The 25,360-nt window shown below is 48.5% G+C and overlaps 8 protein-coding genes across 11 annotated transcripts; 2 read left to right on the forward strand and 6 right to left on the reverse strand.

The window, feature by feature from the left end:
* Positions 1-2,621: 2,621 nt before the first annotated feature.
* LOC9634812 (serine/arginine-rich-splicing factor SR34) lies at positions 2,622-4,857 on the reverse strand. Of its 2 annotated transcripts, XM_024684429.1 has the most exons (14): positions 4,778-4,857; positions 4,555-4,557; positions 4,198-4,318; positions 3,906-4,146; positions 3,798-3,844; positions 3,688-3,745; positions 3,588-3,637; positions 3,330-3,523; positions 3,200-3,274; positions 3,120-3,141; positions 2,998-3,063; positions 2,884-2,946; positions 2,745-2,835; positions 2,622-2,697 (listed from the first exon to the last, which is right to left on the reverse strand). In XM_024684429.1, the coding sequence occupies exons 3-13, from the start codon at positions 4,279-4,281 to the stop codon at positions 2,791-2,793; spliced, it is 945 nt and encodes a 314-aa protein (XP_024540197.1). In that variant the 5' UTR covers positions 4,282-4,318; positions 4,555-4,557; positions 4,778-4,857; the 3' UTR covers positions 2,622-2,697; positions 2,745-2,790. The 2 variants fall into 2 exon arrangements, with proteins under 2 accessions (XP_024540197.1, XP_024540196.1); XM_024684428.1 differs by having other exon boundaries at positions 2,622-2,835; positions 4,778-4,856.
* Positions 4,858-4,882: 25 nt separating this feature from the next.
* Positions 4,883-6,909, reverse strand: LOC9634813 (glycerol-3-phosphate 2-O-acyltransferase 6). The gene is made up of 2 exons (XM_002979532.2): positions 6,129-6,909; positions 4,883-5,872 (listed from the first exon to the last, which is right to left on the reverse strand). The coding sequence occupies exons 1-2, from the start codon at positions 6,723-6,725 to the stop codon at positions 4,919-4,921; spliced, it is 1,551 nt and encodes a 516-aa protein (XP_002979578.2). The 5' UTR covers positions 6,726-6,909; the 3' UTR covers positions 4,883-4,918.
* Positions 6,910-6,952: 43 nt separating this feature from the next.
* LOC112349656 lies at positions 6,953-12,723 on the reverse strand. Its single transcript, XM_024684457.1, has 5 exons — positions 12,181-12,723; positions 10,962-12,069; positions 9,870-10,310; positions 7,658-9,818; positions 6,953-7,056 (listed from the first exon to the last, which is right to left on the reverse strand). The coding sequence occupies exons 1-5, from the start codon at positions 12,375-12,377 to the stop codon at positions 6,953-6,955; spliced, it is 4,011 nt and encodes a 1,336-aa protein (XP_024540225.1). The 5' UTR covers positions 12,378-12,723.
* Positions 12,724-15,249: 2,526 nt separating this feature from the next.
* LOC9634814 lies at positions 15,250-15,986 on the reverse strand. The gene is made up of 2 exons (XM_024684558.1): positions 15,573-15,986; positions 15,250-15,501 (listed from the first exon to the last, which is right to left on the reverse strand). Exons 1-2 carry the CDS (start codon positions 15,968-15,970, stop codon positions 15,396-15,398), a joined length of 504 nt encoding a protein of 167 aa, XP_024540326.1. The 5' UTR covers positions 15,971-15,986; the 3' UTR covers positions 15,250-15,395.
* On the reverse strand, positions 15,508-18,022 carry LOC112340445. The gene is made up of 9 exons (XM_024684557.1): positions 17,951-18,022; positions 17,387-17,884; positions 17,175-17,305; positions 16,998-17,097; positions 16,857-16,949; positions 16,647-16,771; positions 16,421-16,590; positions 16,043-16,364; positions 15,508-15,986 (listed from the first exon to the last, which is right to left on the reverse strand). The coding sequence occupies exons 2-8, from the start codon at positions 17,841-17,843 to the stop codon at positions 16,058-16,060; spliced, it is 1,383 nt and encodes a 460-aa protein (XP_024540325.1). The 5' UTR covers positions 17,844-17,884; positions 17,951-18,022; the 3' UTR covers positions 15,508-15,986; positions 16,043-16,057.
* Positions 18,015-19,412, reverse strand: LOC9634815 (exosome complex component RRP43). The gene is made up of 8 exons (XM_002979534.2): positions 19,264-19,412; positions 19,137-19,186; positions 18,997-19,066; positions 18,838-18,943; positions 18,715-18,781; positions 18,583-18,658; positions 18,231-18,523; positions 18,015-18,164 (listed from the first exon to the last, which is right to left on the reverse strand). Exons 1-8 carry the CDS (start codon positions 19,394-19,396, stop codon positions 18,084-18,086), a joined length of 876 nt encoding a protein of 291 aa, XP_002979580.1. The 5' UTR covers positions 19,397-19,412; the 3' UTR covers positions 18,015-18,083.
* A 94-nt stretch (positions 19,413-19,506) lies between these two features.
* LOC9634816 (KH domain-containing protein At5g56140) lies at positions 19,507-21,698 on the forward strand. 3 transcript variants are annotated; one of them, XM_024684565.1, is made up of 8 exons: positions 19,507-19,727; positions 20,010-20,095; positions 20,157-20,293; positions 20,386-20,487; positions 20,560-20,676; positions 20,738-20,906; positions 20,989-21,295; positions 21,351-21,698. In XM_024684565.1, the coding sequence occupies exons 1-6, from the start codon at positions 19,615-19,617 to the stop codon at positions 20,903-20,905; spliced, it is 723 nt and encodes a 240-aa protein (XP_024540333.1). In that variant the 5' UTR covers positions 19,507-19,614; the 3' UTR covers position 20,906; positions 20,989-21,295; positions 21,351-21,698. The 3 variants fall into 3 exon arrangements, with proteins under 3 accessions (XP_024540333.1, XP_024540334.1, XP_024540332.1); XM_024684566.1 differs by having other exon boundaries at positions 20,738-20,884; positions 20,967-21,295; XM_024684564.1 differs by having other exon boundaries at positions 20,738-20,884.
* A 1,062-nt stretch (positions 21,699-22,760) lies between these two features.
* LOC9634483 (protein PHR1-LIKE 3) lies at positions 22,761-24,367 on the forward strand. Its single transcript, XM_024684539.1, has 6 exons — positions 22,761-23,125; positions 23,239-23,315; positions 23,376-23,430; positions 23,520-23,598; positions 23,663-23,729; positions 23,790-24,367. The coding sequence occupies exons 1-6, from the start codon at positions 22,930-22,932 to the stop codon at positions 24,255-24,257; spliced, it is 942 nt and encodes a 313-aa protein (XP_024540307.1). The 5' UTR covers positions 22,761-22,929; the 3' UTR covers positions 24,258-24,367.
* The last annotated feature ends 993 nt before the right edge of the window (positions 24,368-25,360 follow it).

Genomic DNA, 25,360 nt, shown 5'->3' on the forward strand with positions numbered 1-25,360 from the left:
AGTTTTTCAACTGGCTTCAGGTGCATTATCACCAGAGCAATTCGAAGATGTAATTCGGCTCATTACAACTCACTACGCTGATGCTACTGGGCATAATCCTTACAACCTTTTTCCAGTGGGAAGCACATCAGTGGAGTTTCATATTGGTGCAATGACACTCAGGATTACATTTTATATCAACGCCCCTGTTGTTGTTATGTTTTGTGTTGCAGATCCCTTAATAGCAATTGGTTTTCCCTCCCATTCAGTGCGAACCACTTTCAGAAATATCAGAAATCAGATATTTTCAGATGCCTCGACTTATATTAGAGGAAGGCGGAGGTTTTGTGCCGAAATACGCACAGAATTCTCAAACTTTGCCATACACTATCGAGTAAACTTTGGTGTTTACCAAGCACAAAACTATGGTATGGCCTTTATTTCTCAGACACCCAAGGTAATTAGAAATACGTCTAATGTGATGGAGGATGATATTGCTGGAAGTGAGTGTTGGAGCTTTGAATCATCACTTATAGGGAATCAAAACAAAGTTCCGGGGTCTTTTATTCCAGCAGGAAATAGCTTGAACTCGGTGAATGGGCTTTACAGGCTGACCCTGCGCATAGATTGTAAGTTGGTGTTAATTGAGAAGAGCAATGGAAGAATTTTATACTTGAGTAAGCACCCTTACAAGCCTATTGATGGATGCTTGGCCCATTTACAGCAAGATGGGAATTTTGTGATTAAAAACCCTCAAGATCATCCTTTGTGGTCATCTGATATATATTGTAACCCACAACCCAATTGTGTTATAACAGCAAGTTTAGTGGTGAGGGGCGATGGAAATGTTTTCATTTTTAACTTTGATACTAAAGAAATAATTTGGAGAGCTATCGAGTAATCTCTTTTTTGAACTTACAATGAGAGAGATCGATAGGGACCATACTAAAATTTCCTAATGTTTTCTAAGCTAAAGTATATCTCGCACCATGTTGAATCTGTTTTTTACACGCAAATCCTTTTTAGGACAAGAACAATCCTGTCCACCATCTTCTCAATCTTAACAATCCTTTGGGAGAGCTCCCTCTGATATTCCTCAATTTCTTTCAATTTCGCGTCAAAACATGCCTGCACCTCGTTGCTGTCATGCTTTCCACAATCAGCTCCAAATCCTAAACTTTTCTCAAGGTTGTCAAATCTCGAAGTACCACCACATAGATCTTTTACAAGCTTGTCAAATCTCGCAGTACCGCCATTACTATCAGAAGCAGATTCAATCCCCAGCCTTTGTAATGAATCCATTCTCTTGACAGAACCCTTTTCTCAAGCAAACCTGATTAATACCAAAAACTCAAAAGGGAAAAGGGTTCTTCCGAGTTTCTGAAAGGTTTACGTACCTGCAGCTGCCCAATCCAACAGTAGAAAAAGCTTCGATGGGACACTTTGCAAACCACGTTCAGAGCACAGCGGCCGAGGAATCGCGTTCCAGTCGCATGTAGGAACTCCCACACGAGTTTTTTTTAACGATCCAATACTTCCAGCCATGAGAAGTGGGATCTCGTCGTTGGTCCCGTGAAATCCCCTGCCAATTATCATATCGAGATGTTTAAGAAAAGAAAACCTTTCTTTTCTCACTCTGAAGTCTTGGCGTCCGCGACAGCTGTCGGAATGCTTTGCAACAGCTTCTAAAGACCTGCCAAACGTTGTCCGATCCCGATGGTTTACTCTGGTTTGAAATAACTTTGTAAAGAACCGTGAGAATGCTTACTCTTTTCTTGCAGCTTCCATGTTGTCGGGTACATGTCAATCTTTGAGAGTCCTTGAGCTTCTATCAAGTAGTCAAACGTGGTCAGGAGTTCCCAACTTACATTCGATGAACAGTTGTGCGGATAGATCCACCTGCAGTCCGGTTGAGATCTTGTTGATTGCTTCCACTGCACCGGCCGCTGCAAATACCCAGCTCCCACCTATCACATTACAAAAGAAGAAAAAAAAGCGAGTCAAAAGGAAAGAAAAAGAAGCAAAAGCATACCAGAACAGGCTTGACTCCTGTCACAGCTCGCTTCTCCAGTCCATCGAAGCTGGAGCGCTCAGCTCCCTGCTGCTGCTGCTGCTGTTTCCGTACATTCTGATCCCCGGTGTTTTCAAAGTAACCAGCGCCTCGTTTAACTCCTCGTTCGAGCGGTTGGACATCTAGTTTAATCCCAGCGTGTACGATTTGTCCGACCGCTCGTTGTGCTTGCTAACAATCTCCAAGTCCTGCTTGAAGATCGCGTCTTCTTCACTGCTGTAATGCCTCTCATGGTCAATGCACCACCGAGCAAACAGCGCACGACTTGCGTAGGAGCAAACCAGATCAGTCTCATTCTTTCAGAAAAAAAAGAAAAAAGAAACAAAATGGAGGATATCACGAGAATTGCGCGAGGGAGAACTACAAATGTTGACGCTGCATCACCTGCAGCTAATTTTATATTATGGTACACAGAACAAGAGAACGCTTACTTGGTTTTATATTTTCTTTTGGATCATGTTCTCGAGGTTTAAGGCTGCAAAGTCAACAACGAAACCAATTTCCATTCCCACATCCATCATCATATAAGCTCATGTATGATCCCAGACAGTAAACACAGTAACAAACAATCGAATAGTAACAGCAGTAACTTACACTAGCAATCCAATCTGTTGAGCATTCCACTAATCCATGCAATGCCCAGGACTCTGCAAACCATCTGACTACCTTATAAGTTGAAAAAACTAAAATGTACCATAATGAGAAAAAAGCTTCAGACCAAAATCTCCGGCACCGCAGGCTCACTCGGACACCAGAGACGGACTTCGAGGCGCAGGAGACCCTCCCTGTCAAGAACAGTCGTAAGTTGACGTAAATACAGATAAAATACATACATTAGCCTCGGCTTTGGCGCTGGCTTCACTTGAAACAACATCCCTGGCAGGACTCTTTTCAGCCTACACCACCGCCAACTTGTCAGTACAAGCAACAGGTAAAAGCAGAATTACCGCAGGAGAAGGTGAGCGTGAGCGACGCGGGCTGGGGCTTGGGCTCAACTCCTTCACAGGAGACCTCTACAAAACTCAAGAAAACAATTAAGAAAATACAATGACAATTCACCCCAGCTTACCGACGTCTGAGGCGAGCGTGACCTGCACAACATCAATGAAGGTCAGATAATTGTGAAACCGTACTTCTAAATAATTTTACCTCGACCGTGCTACAGGAGACTTGGACACTGACTTCGAGGGGGACTTGGACCTGCTTCTCGGTGTCCTTGACCGTCTGCATGTACATGGTAAATGATAAATGCATCCCATAAAGAAAAGAAACGCCATACCCGCGGCTGCGACTTCGGCTGCGACTTCGGCTGCGGCTCCTGCTTCGGGTATAGCTGCGGCTATGACTCCTGCTCCGACTTCGACTCAAGCTGCGTGAAGTGCTTCGTTTCAAGCCCTGAGACTTGTCTTCTTTCACACGAATGTACGAGCGAGAAAATGGATTCCGAAACTCCGAATCATCGAGTTTTTTTATCTGTCAAAACACTAGAATCAATCTCCAGTCCAGTAAAAGAGAATATACAGAAAGAAAAATTAACCGCGTATTTCATATCGTCATAATTGGTGAAATCCACAATGCCAGTAGTTCCTGAGACGACACAGTTAAACAACTTTCCCCCAAAAATAATACACTGTTACCATTTCCCTCTCGAAACACTTGTGCAAAGCAAACGTCGCCAGCTCGGCGCATATGGTCCTATAGTTGACAAGTTAAATGGCGACAACAAACAGCAGTGGAAGCGCAATACCTTCAAATCCTGCCACGATGCCGACGAGGGCAATCCAGTGATTATAACTGTCGCCAAGAAACGTTAAGAAACCAGGTAGCAAACTTCATCCAAAGGCTGTATACACACCTCTATACTCCGAACGCCTGGACACACTTCCTCCCCGGCCGCCATAGCTGCTGTATCGATCCGAGGACGGAGGGCCTCGGCCACCGTGAGCGATTTCAACCCGTAAACGGTATCCATCGAAGTTGTAGCCGTCACGTCCGCGTATAGCATCCTCGGCATCTCGAACGTCTTCAAACTCGATGAAGCAGTAGCCTGGAGGCCTCGGCGGGAGTTTCAAGTCAATGTCTACAATGGGCCCATACTGCGAAACAAGATATGTGGGTTGAGCTGAGCAAACCGAAAACGAGAATACCTTGTGAAACAAGTCGTCAATTTCCCGCTCTCTCACGTCTCCCGGGAGGTTCCCGACATAAATAGTTCGGCTGGACCGGCTCATGGCTTACAGATGGCTGCTTGTAACAGCTCAAAGCCTTCACAGTGCAAGGAAACAAAGCGTCAGTGCCGCAGAGAAAGAAAATCTAGACACAGACGACCACGCAAACCAAAAAGAGAGAGCCTTTGATCCACACGAGCTCCAAAAGCTCCCTCCATGGCTCGATCTCAAGGCTCCTCCCCAATAGAAGCGATGACATACCCTCCTGCTTCATCATCCTCTTCCTCCTCCTCCCCTCAAGACACACACGCCAGTTCTAAAGTAAAGGCTAGCTCCTGGCTCGAGTCCAAGCGCCACGCATCTATCCATGCACACAGGGGCAGTGAATAAAAATGGGCATTCTTCTTTCTCTCCGGACCACTTCCACAGGCAAACCACACACGAAAACCAGAAAAAAGCTCCAGCAGCACGAAAGAAAGCTCGAGCGAGCGAGGGAAGGAAGGAATCGGATAATCTCCAGCTCCGAGCCAAGAAATCAAAGACGCAAGCTCTTCCTCACCTCGATTCGCGTGAAATTTCGGTACCGCCGCCGCGCGCCAAGCGTCTTCGCTCCGCCCGGGCAAACAAAGAACAAGCGCTCCAAACCCTAGTGGGGCCCAAGATAGAGAGTTTCCGTACAAGCGCACGGACTAGTAAAATTTCACAACAAGAAATGTTCCTTGGAATCTTCCGCGGGCTTCAAATTTTCAAACTTTCCCGCGCTTTTCCGAGCTCCTCCCCCTCCTCGCACCTTTTGCTCGGCGAGCATCCGGTACTTGTCCCGGCGCGTGAATCCTGTGCACTGGAACCCTAGCGCGCGCGCGATCCGGTGCTGGATCATGTTGGCGATCTCGAAGCTGCTGGCGCCGCGATCCGTCAGCTCTTGCAGGCTCAGCCTCTCCAGGAAATTCACCTCGTACCTGGGGCGCGGATTGAGCGCAAAGAAGAAGGGATCCATCGCCTTCCACCCGCGCACCGACGTCCCGTGGAAGAGCTGGATCTCGCAGTTCATGGCCACCGGCACGACGTTCTCGGCGATCTCCACGAAGAGCTTGGAGAAGCGCAGGAGATAGGGCTCGCGGCAAGTGGTGCCCTCCGGGCAGACGATTAGGTCACCCCTCCTCAAGTGGTTGCTGATCGTTCGGGCGTCGTGCGATCGACACCGTGTGAGGCGGACGGTCCGGATGGGCGATAGCAGCTCGCTCACCCAGCTGATGCTATACGTGACGGCCGTCACCCGTCGCAGCACCATGCCCGACAGCATCACCGGGTCGAGGAGCGTCCGGTGGGAGCACACGAAGAGATTCCCGGTGGCGGAGGATATTCTGCTTGGACGGGACGACGGAATATTCTCCGGGGGAGTTCCACTGTAGCGCAGCACGACGCCCAGCAGCGCCTCGGCGGCGAGGATGAGGGGGATGTTAGGGCAGAGGACAAGGATTAGGGATCGTGGGATGGCCAGCGCGATGCCGATGGGGAGCCAGAGGAAGATCGTGAGCGCCATGGCGGGCGTGGGGCGGACTGCGAGGCGGCCGTCGTGAAAGATCAGGGGTTTCAAGTAGTGCTTGCGCGGGACTGGGCGCGCGTGGGCGCTCGCCTCCACCACGAATTCTTCCTGGAACAAATTTGAAACAAGGAGCTTGAGCGAGAGCGATAGAGAAAATAAGAGAGAAGAGAGATTGATTGATTGATTGATTGATTGATTGATCTCGATCTATGGAGTGGAATGAAAATTTTGCCAGAGAGACACAGAGAGAGAGAAAGCGATGGATTGATTGTGATGGAGAAAGAGAGAACGTCGAAACAAATATCATCCGGGAGAAGAGGAAATTCTGCGAGAGAGAATGGAAGAAAGACAAGATTTCGCTCACCTTGCATTGCCTGACAAGATCGCGATCGCTGGAGCAGCAAATACCGATATCCGCCTGGACAGCCGGTGCCGGGATCGACGACGCGATGATCAACCCTGTGCAATACCCGCCGTCAGTGATCTGGAGCTCCGGCCCTAGAATCTGCTCGGCCCCCAAGAATTCGCGCAGGAAGGGCTCGATCAGCTGCCGAGGGCTCCTCGTCGCGACGACGCAGCGCCTCTTGCAGTTGACAAGCTTGCTGTAGCAATCCCAGCGCAAATCCTCGAGGTAGAACTTCGGCAGCACGGCCCTGGCCACGGATTCCACTGCCGACGCCTTGAGCCCGCCCAGCGCGATGAAGACGAGCGCTTGATCGAGGAGGCAAGACTCGAAGATCTTGGCGGCGACGAGCAGAAAGGGATAAGCAAGAAGCAGCGCAAACGCGCGGATAATGCTCCCGGCCTCGAACGCCACCAAGAACAAGTAGGGAAAGCCGCAAGACGATCGAAGCAGAGCTCCCTCCAAGACGCACAATCCCATCGTCTTTCTCGTCGGCGCCATTGCCGCCGCCGCCACGATCCTGGCGCTGCCGTTAGCCGTTGCTTGTGCCGGGCTCATGATTTCCCCCCGCTCCTCGATCTTGCTGGATTCTTTCTTGCCCGATCCTCCTCGATCGTTGCAGCGCCTCGCAAGAATCTTTAGAAATCCGTGAGCGCTCCTCTATCTACACTACGATCGCATCCGCGACTGCGAGAGAGAGAAACCTTTCTGAGCTTCGCGCTTCCCAATGCGCGAAAGAAACCTCTCCTATCACTTAGGTTTGCCAATAGCTTTCTTTCGTCTTCTCATCTCTCACGTGTAGCCACAGCCTCTGGAAATTCCGCGCCGGGAATGTGGTATAGAAATTCCCACCCGGAATGCGCCACCCTTTCAAATGTTTGGAGCCACTCTGTGTGGCTTCATCCAAATCTCTAGCCAAGAACCGATCCTACTTAAAATGACTAGCCAGTCAAACAAATTTCACCTGTGCTGTGCACCTTTTTTTACTCTCTTTTACCGGAGCGATGTGTGTATCGTTGTCCGTGAGATTTTACTCCCATGGAACAGATATGTTTGCAGTACTTTCACAAGCATCGAGACGATAAATCTTTTTTTGTCCCGAGAACGAAGAGAAAAAAATTTTGGGACGAATTATCCAATACATTAATCTGTACGGTATATATACTAAGCATTTTGATCGATTGATCGCCGGTCGGCCGATCAATCCAATCGTTTGAATAAATAAATTCGCTAACTCTTTTGTCCGTAGCTCCAAGAACAGATGACCCCCTTGTCCGCTGCTCGCATTTGGCTCTGGAGGATTTTGATCTGCTGCTGCTGCTGCTGCTGCTGCTGCTGCTGCTGCTGCTGCTGCTGCTGCTGCTGCTGCTGGACGATCGAGAGTGGAAGAACAGCGTGAGATGGAGTAGCGGCGGTGGCGATCTGGTGGTGGTGGTGGCCGTGGTGGCCGTGGTGGTGGTGGTGGTGATCGCTGGAAGTGGAAGAAGTACCTGGACCGGCAAGGACGATACCGTGATAGCCGGAACCATCGCCCGGGAGAACCGGAGTGACCAAGATCTTCGCTCCACTCTCGCCACCACGCCCAGCACTGCCGCTGCCGCTGCTACCACCGCCGCCACCCTCGCCATCGTTGCAAAGAACAAAGCTCCTCCCGGACGCGTCCCGGACGAGCCTCTTGCCGAGAGCCATGCTCTCCGCCGCCGCCGCCGCGGCCGCCGCGGCCGCCACAGCAGCGGCGCTCTCCGCCGCCGCCGCCACCGTGATCATCTGCTGCTGCTGCTCCGCCGCCTCCATCATGTGGCCATTGACAAGCAGGCACTGCTGCCCGTCTTCGAGCTCGATGATGTGACAGTCCTTCCCCACCAATAAACTTAGCTGCTGCTGCTGCTGGAAAAGCTGATGGTGATGCTGTCCCAGTCCTCCTCCTCCTCCATGCGTTATATATCCGGGTAGTAAATCACTACCACCACCACCACCAGCACCACCATTACCACTGCCAAGAGGAGCTTGGACCGGGATCAACCTGGGAGCTCCTTGCTGCTGCGAGAGCTGATATACACAAGACCCGGGTGGCAAGCTTCTCTGCTGCTGCTGGTGGATCTGTGCTGGACTGGCGTCGCCGGAGCTGTGCATATACGCCTTCATCATCGCGATTCGTGCCTTGTACGCTTGCGCGGTGGCTCCGCGCTTGGACTGGTTGACACTGCCGCTGCTGTCGCTGCTGGAAATCATCCAGGTCGGGACCAGCACCGGAATTCCCATTCTGTTCGCCACTTGCGGGGAGTCGCTGGTGGTGATCTTGGAGGCTTTCTCGTGCGGCTGCTGGGTCCAGTCGCCGCCAGCCTCTCTCTTGTGTGGCGAAGCTGTTCCCGGAGCATAAGTGTGTCGAGCTGACGTCGATTTGTCGCTGGGGCGCACGGACCGTTCCCCAGTGAATTCGACGTCAGACGGCGAAGCTCCTCCTTTGGCAATGGCAGCCGCCTTTGAAACCGACGTTGGACTGCCCTTCTCTTCGTCCGCATCGTCGTCATCAATGACAATGACGTTTGCCTCTGCCTCCTTTTGTTTCTTCGCAGCTAGAAGCCAAGGCGGAAGATCGCCAGCGTTTTTCTGATCGCCACCCGGGCGAACTTTCTGCGGTTGCTGCTGCTGTTGTGGCTGATGTTGTTGGCTGCAGCTTTTATGAAGGCAGCAGTTCAGTGGTGCACCTCCCAGCTTGGCGGAACCAAGATTTATCTGGTGTCCATTGACCTGACTCAATATCCCATTCGGCAGAAGCCTCCATGTACCTGGGAGCGGGATCTGGGAGATTGCACTGTTGCTGGTGTAAGGAACTGGCATCTCTTTCCCCAGAGCAAAAGTTATATGCTCGGCTGGTGCGGCCGACCTCGACGAGCAGCAGCAAGGAGTATGATATCCGGTGGCAGCAGCGTGTACGCCAGGAACCGAGAAGCTGTAGGGGCTTTTAGCTCCTTGCACATCTTTGTGACCCGACTCCACCATCACGTTCTGACCGAGGAGCCGCAGGACGGGTTTCTCCGCTTTGGCATCGCTGGACGATGCCTGAGCCTTGAAAGAAACCTGGTCGACGTCGATCACCGCTGGACGATCGCCGCCTTGCATCCACCCGGGCACTTTCGGAATTTTGGTGGAGGAGCTTGGGAAACACTGCACTGCTTCTGTTGGATGGCCAACATTCTGGAACGGAAACTTTGACTTGTCCAGAGCCGATACTCGTCCGGGTAACGCCTGATAGTATCCATGCACGCCTGTTTCTTTGAAGGCGACTCGATCGGTAGCTGTTGCCTTGGCTTCGCTAACCTGATTTTCTCTGTTGTAAGGACCCGCCTTTGAACTTGCTTCGACAACAGGTACCACCGAGACGCAGATGCTGTCAGAAGCCTGGCTGCACAAGTCGACCCTTGGTGCTGAAGCCTCGCTGTTTCCGATACTGGTAACAACAGAAGCGGGCGTCGAGGGAGTGCTGTTAGTCTTCGCCAAGGAGGCTCCTAACGTAGCCATCACAACCGCTGCCTTCCATGTTGGATTGTTGAAGTGGCTGTAGCCAGTTACCGAGTCGACTGAGGTTGATCTCAGGCTGGATATCATAGAGTCGTAGAGCGGAATAGACCTGGGACGCTGCAAAGCATTCTGCTTACAAGGCGTCATGACCTCCGCCACGATCTTGTTCTGCATGCATACCTCAGATTGCGCGGCTGTTGACACAGCCGGAGGGGCACTTGTTGCGACTATGGCCGGATCAGCAGGTGGACCAGTGTTTGCAGCTTCCATACACGCCTTGGCTCCCTCCGCTGATCTATCAGCATCCGCTTCACTTTCCACCACCGCAGGTACAGGAGGACCTTCAGGAATCTGCGTATCCGGGGGTGGCAAAGCGTCCGGAGCATCGATGGACGTATCAGTCTGGGTAGGTGCCTCGACTCCTTGAGGCTTTTCGCAATCTGCTTTGTTGGAGGAGGAATCGTCAGTGACATTGACTGGCCCCGTACACGCTGATCTTTTCGCTTTTTCTGGCGTCTTCTCCTGCTCCACCCCAGCAGGCTGCAAACTCGACGGATCCAAGCAGTTCGCAGAGCCGTGGCTCTCCGAAAGCTCGCAAGACTTCTCCAAGTTGTCTTGGGCCTGCATCGGGGGCAAGTTATTAGAGCAGAAGAGAGCAAAACAAGCAGAAAGCAATCGGAAACTAGCAAACTAGCTCTCATCCTGCTACAACCAGCTCTGCTTCACTGTCCTGGTAACTATAGAAGTCCAAGTGGCGGACACGCCTGGCAAAACTCTCGTGATCACGTCCCGTCTAAACAATTCTAACAACGATGTCTCGGCTGAAACCAAGTGGCAAACCCGCAAAGTCCTCGTTGTTCCCGTCCCGATGCTTGAATGCAGGCATCCACGTGGACAGGAACCTGGACCACAAGGATTGCCCACCAACCAACTCCTGCCACCTGGAAAGGCCAAGCTCCCCCGCCAATGGGCCCTCAATAATGCTCTCGACGACGTTGCCATGCCTACTCTTCCCCTTCTCCTGTCGTTTCCGTTGCTCTACAAATCATCCACTTTGCGCTCTCCCACCGCATAGATGCCCATGCACCTCTAGTTTCAACCTCGCATCGGCCTTACCTATCCCTAGATCTCGCAGCAACCTTCGTGCCTGATCCTGTTCTAGTGCCTGTATCCCCCTGGAGTATCCCTGGAAATCCCTGCTTCCACCTCTATAAACTCTAAAAGCTACGAGCATATCAAGCATGAAATGAAACAAGAGTAAAGAGAACGTACCTTGGAATGGCAGTAAGTTCCCGAGCTGATGGACGGAGTCCATGAGCTTGTCACCTCCACGGAGTTGCCGGAGCAATGACGCATCTTCTTGTGCGGCTCCGACCACTCGCCCGACTTCTGGACGCAGTTCCCTGTGCACTCCCGCCGCCGCCTGCGAGCCGCCCGCTCCCCGGCGTCCGGCTTGATCGGGCTCACCAGGATCATCGACCGGGAGCCGCGGGACCTTGATCTCAAGTTGCGCTGCGCTTGCCCCGACGAGCTCTTGCTCGCGGCCGCCTCCTTGTCAGCCAGGACGACGACATGGTTGGGCGCACGTCGCTCACGTACCACTGGCTCGGCGTGCTTGGCAGTCGAATCGGACTTGGGAGATGGAGCCGGATCGGCAGCAATTATATCTGTTATGGACCGCATTTTTTGCACCTTTGCGCAGGAGCCCTTGTTGTTGACGGTGGTGTTGGTGCTGCGTAGCGCTACGACTCTCTGGCACTTGTCAGTTCCTGGCGCCGCCGAGAGGCACCCATCGATGTGAGCGTTGAGAGCTGTTACGGAGTGACACGAAAAAGAGGCGCAAACCGGGCATACATTCTGCTGCTGCCCATCCTCTCCCACGCCCTCGTCACCTGTGGCTGGCTTGGAAGCACCAGCGTCATCTTCCCTGGCCGACCCTTGAATTGCTTCCACCTCTTCTGCTCCCGTGTCGGAGGCCTTGTCTTCTATGCAGTCCAGGCCCTTGTCTTTCGCTTCCCCTTCCTCTCCCCCCGTTTGGCCTGCTGCTAAAGTCTCTGACGCCGCAAGCGAGACACCGGCTTCCATCCTCTTCGATTCCTCCCCTGGGCCGTCCAACCCCTTGGACCCATCACGGGCCTGATTCTCAAAGTGGAATTGCACCTCGAGCTCTTGCTCGCCGGGATGGACCACTTCCGTCACCACGGCTCTAGCGTCGGCTTCGTCCTCCCCAGAAGAAGCTCTTACGGTTGCCACACTCGTCGGCGCGGTGGCATCTAGATGTGGCAGTGACTTCCCCTCACTCAGGTATCTCTGCAAGAGCTCCTCGGAAAACGGCCAGGTCTGCCTGATGTCCTGCTTGCGAACTAACGAGACGAAACCTCTGCAGTCACAATGATCAAAGAAATGATCACTAAGAGAAGAAGAGAGAGAGAGAGAGAGAGAGAGAGAGAGGAGCTTCGCATCTAAAAGTAAAGGAAATGGGAAAACGTACCGTATGGTGAAATTTGACGTCAAGCAATTCTTCTCGGGAAGAGCTAGATCGAATTTGTTGCTGCTATCGGTGGCAGTGGCGGCGCTCGGCGCCACTGCCGTTCCTCCTGCAGCCTCTCCAGCCCGAAACGCAAAGATTTCGTCTCCACACGAATGGCGCTGCTGGTGGTGCTGGCATATCGGCGGTGCCACCTCCATACTCGTTCCCGCACCTTAATCCCGCTGCTGCGCCATTCGATCGGTCGCCAGGGTCAAGAACACGACGAAATATCGGCCACTGCAGAGAATGGAGACGGCCCTGCCGAAGAAATCACCACTCGTTCTTCTGGAAAACCTTGCCGCCGGGCCTTGGCTTCTGGAAATCTAGATATTCTCCATCCCAAACTACAATGCGCGCTCTAGCTATGCCGATCTACAGTCCATGACCTAGCGCCGGTGAGCGCCAGCGCTCCATCGCGGATCGATGGCACTAGGGCATTCGTATCGAGAGAGAGAACGAAGAGAGAAGGAAAAGGGAGGAGAGAAAGCTAGGTAGACCGATGAATGGAAAATGAGAACTGGAACACCACAACAATGGGGGTAAAATAAAAATGAGCGCGGTGACTTCCCACGCGGTGTACTGCCTCCGCTGTTCACATTCACCGCGAAAATATCCTAGTGAGCATCCCCGCCGTTGAATCGACGCCGCCCTAGATTCGATCATGCTGACGTGGATATTCCTGTCATCTTTGCCGTCCACGTGGCCAGATATCCGGCCCTTGCAGTCTTGTCAAGGAAGTGGCGTTGGGTCCCAATGCACAAATTCTTTCCCGGTGATAGTTCGCGTAGAGATTATTTTTAGGGCTATATAAACAACAGCCGGTGCTCGATACACCAAGAGCTCGATTGACTTGTATAATGCGAGGAGCTCTCTTTTGTATTATTGAGTGTTTAGTCAACTCGAGGACAAGGCAATGGCCTAGATTGCTCCCCCAATCGTTGGTTGGACTTGGGAGCCGTCGATTGACGTATGTGCCCCAGGGGAGTCCGCCACCTTTCCGTTTGGAAAGGGCATGCAAACAAGGGGTTAAAAGGGGCGAACGCTTCGAAGGTCCAGGAACCATCCGCCCTAAAAACCATCGCCGCCAAAAGTCTCCTCACAAGGCGACGCTTTGGTGCCCCGCGAATAGCGAATAGCGAATAGCCGGGCCTCGGATTTAAATCTCGGAGCGTGACGGCTCGCATGAATATGCGAATGTTTGGGTCGGCTGATGCCGCCCCCAGTCAAGACGCCGCCAGTCATTACCTGGTGGCCGAATAGGAGTTTGTGTGTTTTTGACAGGCCCACGTACGAAACTCCCACGTGGCTGTCCCATCTGGCTTGAATGTATGGTATGGCCGGGCCATGCATTCATCGGCATGGGCATGGATGGCCATGGGGGCGTTACCAAGGGCCTTTTCTCGGAGTCTGGAGTTTCAAAACTGGGGCTATCGCATCGCTCCATTGAATTAAATGCTTTTGCATTGTTTTCTCACACTCTTTTTAATGCTTCTTTTTTCTCGATTTTGAAACACACGCCCGACAACAACTTGTTACCGCCCCATGGAGGCTGCCCGTGCTGCCCGTACGGGAGGGAGGGTGCTATGTGCAAATACGTACCTTGCTGCCCATCCCGCCCTAGCTACTTTTATTGTAGGTTAGTTGAGGTTAGTTCAAAAGGCTGGGAAATATCCTACAGTCCGTGCTGGCACAAGAAGCTTTTCCTTTTTCAGAATATAAAATCTGTATAAATTGGTATTTGGATAATTAGAAGTTCTTGACCATGACTTTTTCAAGCCCTAAATATCCTCATAGTTTAACAAATACCATGACAAACTAAAGTGTATTAATTTAAAAAGTAAATACTTTCAAGAAAGTGAAAATTATTTCTATCTTTGAAGATATGTTTCACTATATAACTTTATATTGAGTACTTCTACCACTAAGATTATCATGCATTAACTAGATTTAGTTATGTTAATAATTTAAATATAAATCAAATCTTAGATATTCTTAAATATTTAAATGATATTTTTAATTAAATTTTTGTAAAAAAAATTAAAAATAAATATTTTTTCTTATGCTGAAAAGTTATCAAACCTCCTTTTCTGTGTGTAAAAATATTACATGCAAAAAGTTATATACACATTAATTTTAAATATATACACATGGCACAAATAGATTAAAAAAATTAAAAGTTGAAATATAGAGATTATTAATAATGTGTTTGTTTAGGATATATATATTTTATATATTTTATTATATTAAAAAATATAAAATTATATAAAATTAAAAAATACTTTATGTTTTTTAATCACAGTCTTAAAATTTTTAAAAACCGGGAGCATTTTATATCCAAATATTTGTTCAACTAAGTGGCTGATTTATGTATGCCTCAATTAATTTATAAGAAAATTTAAAATTTAAATATTTTTCAATAAATTGGGCCAACTAAAATAAAATTGTAAAATTACTCTTTATTTTGGAAAATGTTTTATCAAATAATAATCATATATATATATATATAATGGTTTATATATAATGATAATCTAGAATGATTGGAATTAAATCATATGTATAAATAAAATAAAACCAAAAAATTAAAATTTTCAACTTATTATGATCTAAGCCTTTTGAATCTTCATTATCCAATTTATATTAACTTTTACTATAGTCAATTATTATAACAATGAATATGAGTAATGCAACAATTATAAATAGTAATAGTCATGTGATAGTTACATCACTTTTTATGTAATTGTTACCAAAAAGTAAATATGTAATATAATATAATGATAAATTATATGTATATATACAAATATTATAAAGTTCACTTTTATAATTTAGGAAAAATGTAATAAATAATCATATTTCTTGTTTAAAGTATTTTAACTTAATTCTAAATAACAAAAACCTTACAGATATTCTTTAAACAATTTTATACAATTTCCCAGTGTTAATGGAGTAATGTATATCGAGGCTTGCGGCATCCTCAAGGCTGGATGTTTTGTCCATGGCTTGATCCAAGAGTGTGGCTTCCAGAGCGTCCCATTTGTGGGAAACTAAAAACATGTATATTGTTGGGCATGCTCTCTGAGTCATGGCAAAACCAATCTGCCAATGAACCACGCAAGATGGTTGCAGCATCCATCGAGGCATATAGAATTTAGAATATTTCAGGAGCAAAAAGCTACCACCTATGGTCCTCCCAAGATTGCATTCTCCAAATCTTCCCTGCAAAGTGCATAGCTAAATTTCCGCTCAATATCTCTCTCCAAGTTACCAGGGCCGCCCTTGAGGTATCTTAAATCCAAAACAAGAGGTAGGAAGCAAATCAATAAAAGAAAAGAGAAAACAAAGAGACAACAAGCCACCTGATACGAAGCTCCGTGATCTCCAGAGACAATTGCGCGTGCCAATCCGACCTCTCAATCACCCACGAAGCTCTCTCCTCGGCCGACTGTAAGAATCCCAAGCTCTTCAGCCATGCCTCAATGCAGGGAAGGCTGTGAGAATACAAAGCCGACTTCTTGTCAGGGAGGAGCTTCAGCCATTTGTCCGTCGCTTCGGCTTCTGGCGCATTGCTTCGCTTGTCCGCCCTCACTATCACTACGCTACTTCCATAAGTAACACCCTTTCCTCGTCGGCAGAGGCTAAAGTATCTCTTCCTGGATAAAAGTGGAACCCCCTGCTCGAAGTACCTGATTCTAGAATCGAGAACCCATCCCGCTGCACCGGAAAAACCACCAGGAACACTAACCAGCGACGCCATGCTTCCTGGAGCAGCCCTAAATTGAAAAACCGTATTCGCGGTTAGAGAGAAATATAAGTACCTCCGAAGTACCTGTGATGGAAGCTTTCACTGAGCTGGTGACTGTCTACGTTGGAATCCATTAACTTGCGGTGAGAGGGTGTGATTCGCGATCCCGTTTGGTGGTAGAAACACCCCTGTTCCCAGTGACATTCCACGTCCAAACTCGAGGCTCTGAAAAGATGAAGATAGCCTGGCCAGTGCGTTTGTGGATGACGATTGACGAGCCTGTGGTCTAGACGAATCTACCTGCGGTTTCAGCCTTCCAAAAGCTATCAGCACTTGCCGGCTCTGGGAGGGAGAAACCGCGCACTGAACTAGTTCCTTGCTGTTTCTCTGGAGCACCAAGAGGGACCTGTAAAAGGAGGACTAGCATTGTTGTTGTCAGAGAGAGAGAAGAGCAGCGTTTACCCCGGAGCAAGTGTCAGATTGAATAGTTTACCGGCGCTTCTCATTTCCAGATTCCTTTTGAATGTCAACAAGGACAGATCTCTACCGAAAGTCAGAAAGGACCGAGACAATGAAACCATGTATACTGGTTGGTCAAAACTATGATACGCACGAAGGAGCATAAAATCCTCCTGTAAACGGCACACAGCATTAAAAAAAGTAGAACCAAAACAAAAAGCTGTAATACCGGCTCAAACACACTAATGCTGCACGAGGTTGGCCTTTTATCTGGAGGAATATCTTGTAGCTTGAGCACGCGCTCGAGAAGAAAATCCAAAAACGGGGGAACGCCACCTTCTGCTACAATTTCCTCTGCAAGGTTTCCGTCAACAGAATAGCTTAGTGTCGATAACAAGATCAAAAAATGCGTTTTCTTTTCTGTACCCCTTGGCATTACCCTTTGGCATGGAAGACAGTTCTTGCTCTTGTTCTTCAGCGATAATTTCTGATGGTATCGTTCCAAACTGTATCGATCGCGATCGCTTACGTCCTGCTCAAAGCTCGTAAGCGCTGAATCGTTTTAGAGATACAAAGTTACCTTCGCCACTTTTCACGATGTGGGACTGAGTCACCGCAGCCAGCAATTCAGTAGTATCAGCGACATTTTCATACACCTCCAGTCCTTCAAGAACATTCACCTGTTGAAAACTATTAGCGATGCCAAAAGCTCGCAGCAACGCAAACAAAAGCTTGCCTAACAAACAAAATCAAAAACCTGTTCGCCTTCAACGTCTTCCAATCCAACAATAAACTTAGGGGAGGAAAGGTTTGCCGCAGAAAGAGAAGACTTACTAGCAGCCTCCTCCGCCACAGACAAGGTGGACACCTTTCTTGACAAAGCTTGATCTGTGTAAACCAAATCCATTAGAGACCACCCAAGCAAGCAAAAACTCAAAGAAAAAAAAGTTTAGAGATGTTCTTCCAAACCTTCGAGGAGTAGTTCCTCTTTACTGGATGAATCCTCCTTGGCAGGCTCGCGGAGATCCTTGTTTTGCTGGAAGCTCGATCCTCGAAACGAGAATTTGCCAGAGCTTGGCAACTTCTCGCTGGCTTGAGCGTGATGGATCTTCTTTAGAGTCACCTGCTGGAGCGCCATGAGAACCTCCGCCACGGAGTAGTAGTGCTGCATGTGGAGAATGGGATTCCAGCTGAATCGCCGCTGCTGGATGCAAGCCACAACCAGATCATACTCCCCGGGCGAGCCGCTCATCTGCAAATGCTGGCAAAGCGCATCGATAATCGCATTGGCGGCCGCGAATTCGCCCCTCAGCCACGAAATAAATCCATCCCTCTCGTCGGGAATCCAGTGCTGGGGATGGATCTCGGCGGCGCGGATCGGCATTGGCGCGGCCGGGGAGGAGGGATTTGCCGCATCGGCGGCCATATCGGGAGCTATCGAGAGGAGATCGCCGCGAAAAGAGAAATCTAGCCAGATCGTGAGGGGAATCAGCGGTAGAACACGAAAGGCCGGAATATTTCGATCCCTCTTACCATCGATCGCGATTCTTCCTCGCAGCGCCTCGTGGACACCAGGCAAAGATGCGAAGATCCAAAGTAGAATAAACCCTAAGCGTCTTTAATCCGTGTTAATAAAGCACTCGTTAACCTCACTTTACCAGCTTATCTATTTGGTGCTCTTTTGGAGAGCCTCTTCCAAAACTTTTTGCAGCGTTTTTCTTCTTCTCATCGCGAGCGCAAGACAATCCTGGAAAAACGAGGAATCGAGGATGCCAAGCTTTCACGATTTTGATTCTAGGAGAAGAGAACGAACCTGGATTGTTGCTGTAGAAGCAGTGGTCGATCCACCAGCCTTGTGGAGAGCGATGATTTTCTGGGAAGAGTTGAGGATCACGATCATCTTAGTGTCTAAAATGGCTTCCTCCTCGGCTGTGGGATCCGCGATCAAGGACTTTTGGTTCATGGCTACTGTCAGCGCGAATGGAAATTCACCGAGGTTGAGGCGTCGCGGTTGAGTAAACTCGATCCCATCGGAGCTTGCTTGGGCATCTGGAGGAGCCTTCGTGATCTTTCCCTCGCTTCTTACACAGATCGCGGGTACCTGTACTGTCCTGAAACTCTCAGCGAAAGAACAGAAGAGAACAGAGTGGCTTGGAGAAACTTACAATGCGCTAGAGCAGCTACTGACGCGAGCAGTGCTGCGTCAAGAAGTGATCCATCGGCGTCTAAGCAATAAACGTCCTGGGAAAGTTGCAAAGAAAATAAGAACCAAATATGAATCACTGTGGTGATGCTACCAGATAGATCATCCAAGCGGCTTTACCACTGACGATCGAGAGCTCACGTAAATCGACAACACCGGAGCTGGAAGAAGAAAAAATCGGAGCTTTGGGCATGAAGGAAAAAGAAAACCATCATACCTCAAGAGGGCATTTTGCAGCTGCTCGGTTATGACATATGCCTCCTCTGCTGGCCTTCCTGGCCTCACTCGAGGCGAGCAAATCGGTGGCATTACGAAATCTACAGCTGCTCGAAAGAAAATTCATACAGTTCAAGACTTCGTCTGAGAAAGGACTCACACAGGCAGCCTTGATCGGGTGTATCAGCAGCCGGCTCCATCGTCTCTAGCTTCGCTCCAGCCAGCATTGTCTATCGCAAAACCTCCCGAGTCCATCCAATCAATCGATCAAATCAAAGAGCAAAGTCTCACAAATCTTACCGTGTTTCCAATCTTGACAAGCGCCGATCCGTCCGCCGACGACACAGCGTCTAGAAATCCACAAATGCGTCAGAATACTTCGGAAGAAATCACGAATCCTCCTGCCAGGAAGAAATTCCCCACTCACTGAACGACACCGACGTCGGGCGCGATCGCGTGAGCGGCCTCCCATCCGGCCGCACCGACGCATCCAGGTAGCGCTCGAGAAACTGCGCGGGATACAGGCGCTTGAACGCATCCACCTCGACGTCGTCCGCCATAGCTAAAACCCTAAGAATTTCCTCGTGTGCCCTAATTAGGGCTGACGTGACACATCACGCCACGTCAGCAGGAGTAGGACAAGCAGGGTTTAAGAAGGGACCCCATTTCCACACAAATATCACCCCCTGGGCTTTCTTTTCTATTCACAAAATTTGGGGGCTTTCTCTCTCTCCTTGGGCGCAAGAACACCATCGCTACAGCAGCGCGAGCAAGGGTCATGTCTGGGCGATCTTACATGCACTACTCGCCATCGTCCGCATCCACTGGCAGCCTCTCGCCTCAAATCGGCGGCCTTGGAAGATCTCCCAACGCGCTGCTGGAGCATGACAAGTGAGTAATCCATACCTCGCATCTCCCATCTCTTCCATCCCATCTTGCTCGCGCTCGCGATATTTCGGTCGATCGCTGGCGATATTTCGATCGGTAGGTCATCGAGCGTCGCGGATCGGAGGCTTCCGGCTGGATTGGGGCCGCGCTTAGAATGTAGGGAAGAATGGGGTGTGGTGGAGCTCAGAGATCAGAGATCTGGGTTTCTGATCATCTTTTTTCTCTTCCTTTCTTTTTACCTTTTTATTTCTTCTCTCATCTCGTTTCATCGTTTCTTTGTCTCAGGTACTTCACAGAGTTACTTATGGAGCAAGAAAGTCTGCGACCTTTCATGATGGTTCTTCCTCACTGCAGCTTCCTACTTAATCAGGGTACGTTACATACACTTGGATCGATTTAAAGTTTTGATCGGTTGTCTCATTTCTCGAGCAGAGATTCTTCGAGTTTCTAAACTCATAGGCCAGTCACAACTTCTAGACCAGGACACTTTGGACATGGGAAGCCCCCTCGGGTTGATTTCTAATGGAGGAAGCAGAGATTTAAATGCTTGGGCTGCCATGCAGCACGAGGTTGGTCATGCTTTTCTCTTTGGTTTTTGTTCGTTCTCTAGTTTTGAGCTCGATCTTCTGTTTCTTTTTTTTTTTATATATGATCCATGCAGAGGACTGTCTTACCTCTCTGGCATGGCAGCCCTGCCGGTTCGCCTGGACCGATTATAAAGAAGACCTTGCGAATCGAGATTCCTACCGATGATTATCCTAACGTAAGTGTTTATCATTTCGTGCGTTTTGCGTATGCGAGACGAGCTCTTTCGTCATTTCTTGCTTGCTTGCAGTTTAACTTTGTGGGCCGCCTTCTTGGGCCGAGAGGACTGTCGCTGAAGCGTGTCGAGAACGAGACCGGGTGCCGCGTGATGATAAGAGGGCGAGGGTCGATCAAGGACGCAGCAAAGGTATGGGTTTTTCTCCCCGCGCACGGCCGTTTCATTTTGTTGCTTAGAGCTCTCTCTCCAGGAGGAGAAGATGAGGGACAAGCCTGGCTACGAGCACTTGAACGAGCCATTGCACGTCCTCGTGGAGGCGGAGCTTCCGGCCAACCAGATCGACACGCACTTGCAATACGCGCAGGAGATAATTGAAGACGTGCTTCGGCCACCTCCGGTATCGCTTTTTTTCTATTAAGGTTATCCTCTCTAGTTCTTAGCGCACAGAAGTCACTAGCTATCTTTTTTTTCACAATAAGTTTCCGTGACTGCTGTCCACAGGACGAGTCTGTGGACGCCGTGAAGAAGGCGCAACTCCGGGAGCTGGCGATGCTAAACGGTACACTACGAGAGGATAGTCCATACTTGACAGGTTCGCTGACTTCATTCAACAATCCCGGCATGAAGAGACCGAAAATTCGAAGATGACGAGGTGACCCTTTGGTATATAGCTAGGAAGGAGAGAGAAAGAAGTACTAGGGAATGAGCGACGTTACTTTCTCGTACGTGGTGGAGGGGTTTTTGCAGATCCAATAAAGTGGGATGAACTCGCTGGACCTCTTGGGGGATGCATCCTTGGATTGGCACGGTACGTAGCTTTGCTCTTCACTTTTGATCGATCTCTTTTCATCTCTTCTTCTCAGGTAGGATTTATCTAGTGCTCAGGAGGAGTTTGCATCCTTGCTGTGTTCATCCCGCTCCACACTTGAAGAGTATAGCTGGGTACGTGAGAAGTTTGCGAAGTTTTTAAGGATAGCCAAGAAAACAGGAGTTGGCTTTCGTTTTGGTTTGAAGATATTTCGGTACCTTTTTTAACAGCGAGCTTAGCCGAGAGAGAAGAATGAAGAAGAATTAATTAGCCCAGAGATGAAGATGAAGAAGAAGGGGAAAAAGGACGAGTGTGTAAGTGTGTGTGTGTGTAGTGTTGACCTTTTTGTGGGAAAAAGAAGATTCCAAAAGTGTTTGATTCCTGGATTCGCTCCAGATTGATTGATCACGTATCCATGATCATATTGGTGGAGGGAATGGATTTGAAGGACTTGCTCTTGACTCTTTTTTGACAGTGTCAAAAGCAAGTCCCCTTGCTTGTGTGCACTACACTGCATGATTTGGACGTACCAATGCTGGAATAAATTGTACCAAATGGACGCCCAGATTCTATTCCCATTCTCTTGCGACTGTTTACCACAGGTTATCGAAGCAAATACCTCGCTTAACCACGTTACTAAGCTGTGTGTGTTCTTCCAAATCATTGTGGTTGGAACCTTGATGATTAAAACCAAGGTCAGGACGTGCACGCGATCACATCATTTGTTTGGGCGATTCTCTGCGAGTGGAGGGCTAAAGTCAAACTTTGGGTGAAATTTGTCAAAGGGTAAAAACCAGTCTCTCTTGACTCTATATTCTAGATTCCCCATGGATAGAAAGTTCTTTCCCCCCCCCCCCCCCCCCCCCCAAAAACAAGTTGCGGTACTCCCTAGAAATCGAGTAAAGTTTATATGCTCTCACCATATTCTACAGTATTCCCCTCTGGATCGAACCAATGTTTCTTTCCTCTTCTTTGGTACTAGAAAGCATTGATCTGTCCCACTGAGACTTGTATCATTTGCGCATTCCGGATGAGAGATTTCTCCATTTTATATTCTTTAACGCTCAAAGGCATAGTTTAAGTTTTCTTTCAATTTTATTAAGTTAATATTACTATAAATGCCAGGAACACAATGTTATATTTGATATTCTTTACTTTGATCATAAAATTCTCCATGCCAGTGACCACCAGCCCAGCATTTCAAAGTTCTTCCGTGCAGCACAAACTCGACTTTGTGTTCTTCTGGACAGACCCGGAATTGTTCTCCTGCCACGTGGCGGCCGTATGCGGAGTCCCGCCTTTCCTCCGGTCGAATATTCTCTGCACCATTCCTATCCGGAATCCGGAATGGTGGTGGCATCCACGGCCCAGATTTGCCGGGTCGAGCACAGGGACCAAATAAATAGTTTTGGAGGCCTTACATTGTTTGCCTCATTCAATCTCTTTGGTGGGTTTTCTACTTTGGTAAAAAAAACTATCGATGCTTCGCTTGGGTTGCTTGAAGATATTTTTCGAGTTTTTAAACTTGAATTCCATGGGAGCAGTAGTGAGAGTAGTGACAGTGGCGATCCTCTTCTAGTTTGTTTTTTCTAGCTTTTTTTTTTTGGAGAGACTCACCCTCACTCCACTTGGATATGTATCAAGTGAAAAATTTCTCTCCGGGTACGAATTTCATGTCCCAGCAGCAGCAGCAGCAGCCAACTTTGTACACTGGATTGAGCGTCGAGCAGGCGAAAATCTCTGCGTCCGAGCCTAAACCAAGGCTCCGATGGACACCCGAGTTGCATGAGCGATTCGTGGAGGCTGTCACTCAGCTGGGAGGAGCCGAGAGTAAGCCGAAAGTCCCAGAAATCCCAGAAAGTTCCACTATAAAGTTCTAATGTTATGCCTCTTTCTCGATCACTGCAAAGCTAATTCTAAAATTTGGATTGGAATGGATGTAGAGGCGACACCAAAATCCGTGATGAGGATCATGGGAGTCAAAGGCCTTACTTTGTATCATCTCAAAAGCCACCTTCAGGTTTTTTGCTTTTTTTCTTGGATTTTCTGGCTGCAGTTCTTGATGCTTTGCTTTCATCAGAAATTTCGTCTTGGGAAGCAACTCAACAAGGATACAAACGTCGCAAACAGAAATGGTAGAAAAGCTTTCCTCGCATTATACTATTACCTATAATGTTTCAAGCAAGCATTGAGTCCCAAACATTGCTTTACATTTTGTGTGCAGCCAGCATTGTATCATACAACACACCCAATGCTCAGGATTTGATAGCCCAGCAGGGTCACCTTTCCTCATCCTCATCTGAGTAAGCTCCATCCTTTTTCCCCAAATCTTCTGTAACCACTAGCTTGTCCTCATCACTTTGCAAGTTCTCAAATCACAGAAGCTCTGAGGCTACAAATGGAGGTGCAAAAGAAGCTACATGAACAACTTGAGGTAAAGTTTTCTAATTTCTGTAATTAATTATAATTTTTAATTTTCTTACAACTTATACAGGTTCAAAGGCATCTACAGTTGCGAATCGAAGCCCAGGGGAAATATCTCCAAGCTCTCTTAGAAAAGGCGAGGGAGACTTTTTCTGTAGGAGGCCAGGATCTGAACGCTTCAGTAAAACTGGAACTTTCCAAAGCTGCATCAAGTGCCGAGACCACGCTGGAGCAGCAGCTTCTTTTTGCGAGAGAACAGAGGCTTCAGTCACACAATCTTCATCAGGTATTAGCAGGCCAGCAGCAAAGTGGGATCAAGAAACCAACGAGGATATTTGGTGGAATTGAGCCCTGGATGCGTCTCAAACGCGAGGAGGGAATGTTAGATCAAGGTTTAGTAACACTTTCTTTGCAAAAGCCCCAAGCTCATCATATAATGGGCAACAAGATGGAGCAAGGTTTGGACCTGAACTGCAAAGAAGTGAACGGTCTTGACTTGAATGAGTTTGGTTGGGCAGCTGGTCCAACAGAATCTTAGCAAAAGTTAAGAAGTTAATATAATTCGGAGTAAAACGTTATAAAGATAAAGCTCGGTTTACTCCAAAAGGTAAAGAATTGTATATAAATCAGGGTTTCGGGTTGTGACTCTATATTTGTGCCCATGCTTCATAGTGAGGACCGATCTTGCAGTCTCACGAAGAGTTTACAGACTTGGTTGAACCAGAGGAAGCGTTCTCCACGGCTCCGTTCTTCGATCCAACATCCATACCCTAAGTCCAAGACGTTGACTTGGTCAAACAAAGGAAAGCGTTCTCCACGCAAGGCGGCTCTGGAAGGACCCAAGATAAGTTCTTTCGATAGCGAGATGGTGGACCAAGAACTTAGAGAGCCCAAGCGAAGAAAGGTGGACGGCGATGAGGGTGTCAATTTGGGCAAATATTCTTGCCATCAAATGGATTCCACATCTTCTTCATACACAAAGTGGAGACCCCAGAAGTACGACAGGCCTCTAAACATCACGGACAAAGCTCACTGGTTTCCACTGTTTGGCAAGAGACTGACCAAGGGGGACGTCGATACACTAGACACATTGATCTTCTCTGTCCACGAGGAGTCGAAGCTCCCAAGACTCGATGATGACGAGAAGATTCCCATGGAGTTTGTGGACGAAAAGGGCGCTGTTTGGGAGTTCGGATACAAGAAGGGGAAGAGAGGGCCGAGCTTGGTCACAAATCAGTGGATTCAATATGTGAGAGAGAACTCGCTCCAAGAAGGAGACATTGTGTGCTTCTACAAGAAGATGCTCATGAATCCCTTGGCACCAAAGTTTGGAATCACTTTCTTCAAAATTCCTAAGTCCAACTAGAAACAAAAAAAAATAAATCAGAGTATTATTAAGGTATAACTTGTAAGGTTGGACTTTGATTGTTGATGATACTGACTAATCTAAGTCAAAAGTTCCCAAGACTGTCTACCTTAGACAAAGCTGCAGGCCAAAATAGTTCAATAGTTACCGTCACAGCTCATTTACCTGATCTCTTCACCCAACGAGATAGAGAAAGAGACCCAACAGATGTGGACTTGAGGCTTGGATATTTTTCTAAAGCTTTGGATTGGATGGGGTGTTTTGGACCCTTCTGG

Source organism: Selaginella moellendorffii, unplaced genomic scaffold, assembly GCF_000143415.4.
Source record: "Selaginella moellendorffii unplaced genomic scaffold, v1.0 SELMOscaffold_41, whole genome shotgun sequence".
NCBI lineage: Eukaryota > Viridiplantae > Streptophyta > Lycopodiopsida > Selaginellales > Selaginellaceae > Selaginella > Selaginella moellendorffii.

Bases quoted from the DNA above. Each gene is read 5' to 3' on its own strand.
- LOC9634812 (XM_024684429.1), bottom strand. From the start codon at position 4,281: ATGAGCCGGTCCAGCCGAACTATTTATGTCGGGAACCTCCCGGGAGAC. The intron at 3,275-3,329 runs GTATGGCGTTTC...ATGTACATGCAG, and splicing joins AGCCGAAGTCGCAGCCGCGG to ACGGTCAAGGACACCGAGAA. The intron at 2,836-2,883 runs GTATGTATTTTA...TGTTCTTGACAG, and splicing joins GCGCCAAAGCCGAGGCTAAT to GGAGGGTCTCCTGCGCCTCG.
- LOC9634813 (XM_002979532.2), bottom strand. From the start codon at position 6,725: ATGAGCCCGGCACAAGCAACGGCTAACGGCAGCGCCAGGATCGTGGCG. The intron at 5,873-6,128 runs GTGAGCGAAATC...AATTTGTTCCAG, and splicing joins ATCTTGTCAGGCAATGCAAG to GAAGAATTCGTGGTGGAGGC.
- LOC112349656 (XM_024684457.1), bottom strand. From the start codon at position 12,377: ATGGAGGTGGCACCGCCGATATGCCAGCACCACCAGCAGCGCCATTCG. The intron at 12,070-12,180 runs GTACGTTTTCCC...TTGTGACTGCAG, and splicing joins ACGTCAAATTTCACCATACG to AGGTTTCGTCTCGTTAGTTC. The intron at 10,311-10,961 runs GTACGTTCTCTT...CCCCCGATGCAG, and splicing joins GAACTTACTGCCATTCCAAG to GCCCAAGACAACTTGGAGAA.
- LOC9634814 (XM_024684558.1), bottom strand. From the start codon at position 15,970: ATGGCGTCGCTGGTTAGTGTTCCTGGTGGTTTTTCCGGTGCAGCGGGA. The intron at 15,502-15,572 runs GTGGCTTGTTGT...TTTGGATTTAAG, and splicing joins ATCACGGAGCTTCGTATCAG to ATACCTCAAGGGCGGCCCTG.
- LOC112340445 (XM_024684557.1), bottom strand. From the start codon at position 17,843: ATGGCCGCCGATGCGGCAAATCCCTCCTCCCCGGCCGCGCCAATGCCG. The intron at 16,591-16,646 runs GTATTACAGCTT...TGCCGTTTACAG, and splicing joins GCATTAGTGTGTTTGAGCCG to GAGGATTTTATGCTCCTTCG. The intron at 16,365-16,420 runs GTAAACGCTGCT...CTCCTTTTACAG, and splicing joins AATCTGACACTTGCTCCGGG to GTCCCTCTTGGTGCTCCAGA.
- LOC9634815 (XM_002979534.2), bottom strand. From the start codon at position 19,396: ATGGCGGACGACGTCGAGGTGGATGCGTTCAAGCGCCTGTATCCCGCG. The intron at 19,067-19,136 runs GTAAGATTTGTG...GTTTTGCGATAG, and splicing joins TTGTCAAGATTGGAAACACG to ACAATGCTGGCTGGAGCGAA. The intron at 18,524-18,582 runs GTAAGTTTCTCC...GTTTCAGGACAG, and splicing joins AGTAGCTGCTCTAGCGCATT to TACAGGTACCCGCGATCTGT.
- LOC9634816 (XM_024684564.1), top strand. From the start codon at position 19,615: ATGTCTGGGCGATCTTACATGCACTACTCGCCATCGTCCGCATCCACT. The intron at 19,728-20,009 runs GTGAGTAATCCA...TCTTTGTCTCAG, and splicing joins GCGCTGCTGGAGCATGACAA to GTACTTCACAGAGTTACTTA. The intron at 20,677-20,737 runs GTATGGGTTTTT...CTCTCTCTCCAG, and splicing joins CGATCAAGGACGCAGCAAAG to GAGGAGAAGATGAGGGACAA.
- LOC9634483 (XM_024684539.1), top strand. From the start codon at position 22,930: ATGTATCAAGTGAAAAATTTCTCTCCGGGTACGAATTTCATGTCCCAG. The intron at 23,316-23,375 runs GTTTTTTGCTTT...TGCTTTCATCAG, and splicing joins ATCTCAAAAGCCACCTTCAG to AAATTTCGTCTTGGGAAGCA. The intron at 23,730-23,789 runs GTAAAGTTTTCT...CAACTTATACAG, and splicing joins AGCTACATGAACAACTTGAG to GTTCAAAGGCATCTACAGTT.